Source organism: Myotis davidii, unplaced genomic scaffold (genome assembly GCF_000327345.1).
Source record: "Myotis davidii unplaced genomic scaffold, ASM32734v1 scaffold2621, whole genome shotgun sequence".
In the NCBI taxonomy this organism is placed as follows: domain Eukaryota; kingdom Metazoa; phylum Chordata; class Mammalia; order Chiroptera; family Vespertilionidae; genus Myotis; species Myotis davidii.
Window position 1 is genome coordinate 388,950 of NW_006291205.1, and position 5,471 is coordinate 394,420.

Here is a 5,471-nt window from a genome sequence, read left to right on the forward strand (position 1 = left end):
TACAGAAACGCCTAAGAAGTACTTAATTTGAACGAAGAGAAAAAGTATAGAAATCTCACTTATGCACTTCATTCAAACCCATTTAACAGACACGAGGAGGAGGACAAGGCACACAGGTTCAAATCCTGACCAAGCCACTTAGTAGCCATGACCTGTGTGTGTAATTTAATGAAGAACCTTAATATCATTGAAATGGGAACAATAGTATTTCCTTCCCAATAGGGTTGTTGTAGAGTTAAATGACTTAGTTCATGTAATACACTTAGAACAATGACTGGAATATATTAAGTGCATAATAAATACTTGCCATGATGATGATGATGATGATGTAACTCATTAAAGCAAATGCCTTTCCACTCAATTTTCCTCTATTTAATCAGTCTTTTCAAAATATGTCTTATACAAGATTTTTAAATGCTTCTTTCTCTGTAATGTCCAGCTCTGTTTAAACCCCACAGTTTTTACCCTACGACAGTCTAGATTGTGAGATGGCCAGCACACACATCTGTGGTTACATTGGACTGTGCTCATCTATGTTGCCCAAGGTCACACTTCTCACCTCTGTTTCTGTCATTTCTGCCACAATCTCATCTTCTTTAAAAACTCGAATATCAAAGTCCTCAGATCCAACAAGAAGCTTAAAATAAAAACATGCATATTTAGTTCAGCAAGTGAACACAGAAAAATTCCCATAAATAAAACAAAAAATTGCATAACATTTTGTATGTCGTACTGCTACCCAAGACTTCTAGTTTCCCAGCGAGCCAGTGCTCGGGAAAGTCCCCTCCAATGTGAACGTCAACAAATTCAGTCAGTGAAGAAACAGTGGCTTGCCTAGCCAGTGTGGCTCAGTGGTTGAGCATTGACCTATAAACCAGGGGGTCACAGCTTAATTCCCAGTCAGGGCACATGCCCGGGTTTCTGGACTCAATCTGCAGTACGGGGCATGCAGGAGGCAGCCGATCAATGATTCTCTCATCCCTGATGTTTCTATCTCTTGCTCCCTCTCTGAAATCAATACAAATATGATTTTTTTAAAAAGAAGTAGTGGCTCTAGAAATTTCTTCCAGCCACACCTGAAAGTGCTCGCTGGCTCAGCGCCTGCCTGCCTCAGATGGAAGCCCCATTTCAAATGCCAGAGCCTGGCATCCATGGGCAAGAGAGGGGCAAGTCACTGCCCAACACAGCAGTTCGCTGGCTGCTCAAGAAGCTAATTTCTAGAGGAACCATGAGAATCAATTTCAAAAACTAAGTAAGAGCCAATCTCTAAAACTTCTAAATTCCTAAAAAGAAAGTTGGCCAAACTTGAAAACTGTTGACTGATATGATTCGAAAGCATCAAAAGTAAGTTATAAGATTGTGACTCTGACTGTTCCACCCTCCCTCCCTGTCCTGTGTCTTTGAAACATCATGGCCTTGATCTTTGCACTAGACAAACAAAGTGATGTATTGTTCAAAAGACAGGAGAAAGACAAATGAGGCCAGTGAGCTCATTACTGAGGCAACAGAGCCCAAGAGCAACCATGAGAAGCTGACACTTCTCCCAACACCAAGGTCACTGCACGGGAAAATTTTATCAGCTGAACACAAAGAGAAGTATCTCCTCCCCCACATACCTCTTTTTTCCCATCACCATCAAAGTCACACAAGGCCAAGGAATGAACGTTATCTCCAGTGACCTGAAAACAAAACCCAGTGTCATGAGCAAGCCCTCTTTTTCCACTCCATCTGACTATAATAGCCACAGGGAAGAGAAGATTACAAACCACCAACAGGTGTTATTCAAATTCTGCATATTTTTTAATGCAGAGAATTATAAATACGGATGGTCAAAAACAAACAAAACTAAATAAAGAACATTTAGAGTAAAAATGAGTCCTAAAGAGAGTGTTTTGTTCTGCGTACCGTCCAAAAAAGGTCCTTTCCTTCATGATCGAAACCCTGCAGAGCACAATTTCCACCAATAATCGCAAGAGGAGAGGAAATGTCCCCCAGTGTCCCCAACACAATTGCATTGGCCCCATCTGCCACCTAAGAAGAAGAAGAAAAAAAAATTTCAGATAACAAGGATGCGCGGGCGCACGGGAGGTAACATGTATCCTTATCTGTATTTGGATACTCAAATTCCTCTGTCATCAATGTGAGAAGCCACATGGTCTCCTGAGAGGCAGGTGTATGTCACTGTGGCGTTCGCGTGCTGATGCAAGGCTGAGCGCAGATGCAGGGTACACTCAGGCCCTTGGCGTCACACACTAATCTGCTACGAAGTCCAAGGCTCTGTAGGATACTTGAACAAACATTATTCTAGATGCTTCTGTGGAAGTATGTTTAGACGAGGTTAACATTTAAACCAATAGCCTTTGAGTAAAGCAGATTATACTCTATAATGTGGGAGGGCCTCATCCAATTAGTTGAAGATCTTAAGAGAAAAAAGACTGGTCCCTGAGGAAGGAAGAATTCAGAACACTGCCTTCAGACTTGTGTTTCAACATCAGCTCTTCCCTGGGTCTCCAGCCTGCTAGCCGACCCTGCAAATTTTGGACTTGACAGCCTCCACAACCACGTGAACCAATTCTTTAAAATATATCCCCCCCACCCCCCTCTCTCTATACACATCCTGTTAATTCTGTTTATCTGGAGAACCCTGACTAATACAGTCCTAAACCCAATTCCAGTCTTGTGCAATAACACAGGAAGCAATCTATGTGACCAAAGATGCTTAGAAGGTCAGGAAAAGCACCCACACACAGTTAAAGAAAAAAAATTGAATAGCTGGGCTTTATCAAAATTGAAAACGTTTACTCATCAAAGATACCTACCTGTTGGAATAAGCCACATACTGGGAGAAACTATCTGTTATATATAAATCTGACAAAGAACTTGTACCCACTATCTCCAAAGAACTTCTACAAATCAATAATACACACAAACTACTAATAAATAAATAGGCAAAAACTTAAACACTTCACAAAGGACATATAAACAGGCACAGGAAAGGGTGTTCTACATCACTGTTCACAAGGGAAATGCAAAATGAAAGCGGTTAGCAATCATGACCAAATAAATGTCAAGTGGATGAAGCAGATGCAAATGGCAAAATCACCGTGGTGTTGGACTACAGCACAACAGCCACGTAATAAACCAAAATCCATGTCTGATCTTGTTCAAGCATAACAAAATGAACATGAATGGGTCAGGGGGATTTTATGGCGATCAAGGGGTATACTTGCCTCTCTGTAGAAAAAATCTGAATTATTGTAGACATCGTAAGCCAAAAGGTTCGTCTGTGTCCCCACTAAAAGAGCATCACAGCCAAGTGCAGGGTTCAATACTCCTGCAGTCAGGCAGCTGACAGCCTGGTTGATGTTGAGAAGAGAAACATCAGACTCCAGGGGGCTCTGGTAGACTCTGGGCGCGCTGAAATGCTGGCTCCGTGCATGAGGATTGTGAATAAAAACCTGCAACCAAACCAGTCCATTACATTCCCTTAAAATACGTAAAATTAACATACATTTTCTAAAAGACTAGGTTATTAACAGATATCAACATTAACAAAAGGTCACTTTAATCACCCAGAAACTTACTTAAAACAACTACAGCACAGTTCTGTGCATGGCTGGCTTTCAATCACTATGAATTGTGGGAATCCATGGCTCCTGGCATCGTAAAGAACAAGGTCATGTACAAGATCTAGTTCAGTAATTCTCAACCTTCTGGCCCTTTAATTACAGTTCCTCATGTGGTGACCCAACCATAAAATTATTTTCGTTGCTACTTCATCACTGTAATGTTGCTACTGTTATGAATCGTTATGTAAATATCTGATATGCAGGATGGTCTTAGGCGACCCCTGTGAAAGGGTCGTTCGACCGCCACAGGTTGAGAACCGCTGATCTAGTTGCTTACTAGGGCAGCTTACATGCTAGGTTCCAGCAGGCTGTCAGAGCATTCTGACACACCAAAACGATCCCAGCAAATAAAATAATAAACACTTCCTTTAGTATCTTTCAACCAAGCACCGAATGAATTCACTTCTTTACCCTTAAAACAGTCTGGTAGTTAGTAAATCTGTTTTACAGACTTCAACTGAGTCATACAAATATCAGATATAAAAATACATTTTGCCCCCTTAATTGTCCGGTTTCCCCTCTCAAATGTAAGTTCTAAGGGGGAAGAGACTCGTCACATTCACCCTTGCACCTGCAGAGCTAAGAACAGTACCCAGCACATAAGACTTCAATAAATTAGGGGCTGAGCTACTATCAATGGGCCCTTCCCAGCAGAAACAATATGAATTTCTGTCTGGCATTTGTCAGTGCTTAATAATAGCAATGAGCATTATTCTTTGCCAGAGCCTGTGCTAAGTGCTTTGCTCCATTAAACAACTTAATGAAAATTATTTTTTAATCATGTATCCCAAGGCATATCCTAAGAATACACAACATAAGGGAAAGGGTTATTATATATATGTTTTAATCATTATGAAATCTGCTCTGGCTCAGAGAACCAGGACTCTAATCTCATTTCCATGACTTTCTAGTTGAGTGACTTCAAGTATCACTTCAAACCTTTCTGAACCACTAGTCAGTGACGTGGGAGGGATCGAAAAATAACAGTTAACAACCAGTAACCATTTCTTATATGGCAAATGCTTCATATATATTAACTTACTTAATCCTCATAACAACCCGATGTTGTAGATAATATTATTAAGTAACTTGCCCCGGGTCATGAAGTCAGTAGGTACCAGAGCCAGCGCTCTGGTGCTGCCCTTGGCATTGAGATGATGAATGTCAATCCTCAACATCTACCACTTTTTTAAAAATTGGTGGCCGTTGAATGACCATGTCTTGTTCATTTCTGTGACTCCCACACCTTGCACAGCACCTGGCACATCTTTCCCCGTAAGTTATTCACTAAGTACATAGGTATTCAGTGAATAACTTATGGGAAAAAATGTGAATGTACATGGATACATATCAAAATCAAAAGTGCAATCTGAATCATTTCATTGGGGGGTGGGGTCGTTGTCTATATTTTTTCACCAAGTTGTGTGGCTCGGGGCAGTGAGATAGGTGAAGGAGTTCAGAGGGAAAGGCAGAGAATCTGAGGTCTGTTACCACTGCTAACCCTAACCAGTCCCTTCCCCTTGCACAGTTCACTGCTCAGAAAAGCCATTCATGCGAGACCCCATTGTTCATTATTCTGCGCAGGATGGAGAACTACAGGACTACCGACCGGTTGCCAGGCAACCCAAGGCTGGGGGCGGAGTCGGGGGATGAGGGGCGGGGTTGAGGGTAGCGGCCCGCGGAGATCGGGGGACTCCAGGGGCCCAGGCTCCGTGCAGGTGGGAGCGGTTACCTTGCCCGCTTGGGTGGCAGCCGCCAGGCACGGGTGCGTCCCGTCGTAGCGCCCTATGGCCACCATGCGGGGGCTGATTTTGTGGCGCAGTTTCAGGGTGAACACGGGCA

The 5,471-nt window shown here is 42.5% G+C and overlaps 2 protein-coding genes across 3 annotated transcripts in view; one reads left to right on the top strand and one right to left on the bottom strand.

Moving 5' to 3' along the window:
• Positions 1-5,465, bottom strand: part of BBS2 (Bardet-Biedl syndrome 2) — a 17,607-nt gene extending 12,142 nt beyond the window's left edge. Inside the window, exons 1-5 of the mRNA XM_006764353.2 lie at positions 5,362-5,465; positions 3,231-3,458; positions 1,906-2,031; positions 1,617-1,679; positions 560-637 (exon numbers count right to left, since the gene is read on the bottom strand). Of these exons, the coding sequence (XP_006764416.2) occupies positions 560-637; positions 1,617-1,679; positions 1,906-2,031; positions 3,231-3,458; positions 5,362-5,427 (561 nt within the window). The 5' untranslated portion in view covers positions 5,428-5,465. The remainder of the gene's footprint in view (positions 1-559; positions 638-1,616; positions 1,680-1,905; positions 2,032-3,230; positions 3,459-5,361) is intronic.
• OGFOD1 (2-oxoglutarate and iron-dependent oxygenase domain containing 1) overlaps positions 1-5,471 on the top strand; it is a 41,684-nt gene that overhangs the window by 27,216 nt on the left and 8,997 nt on the right. The window lies entirely within an intron of this gene.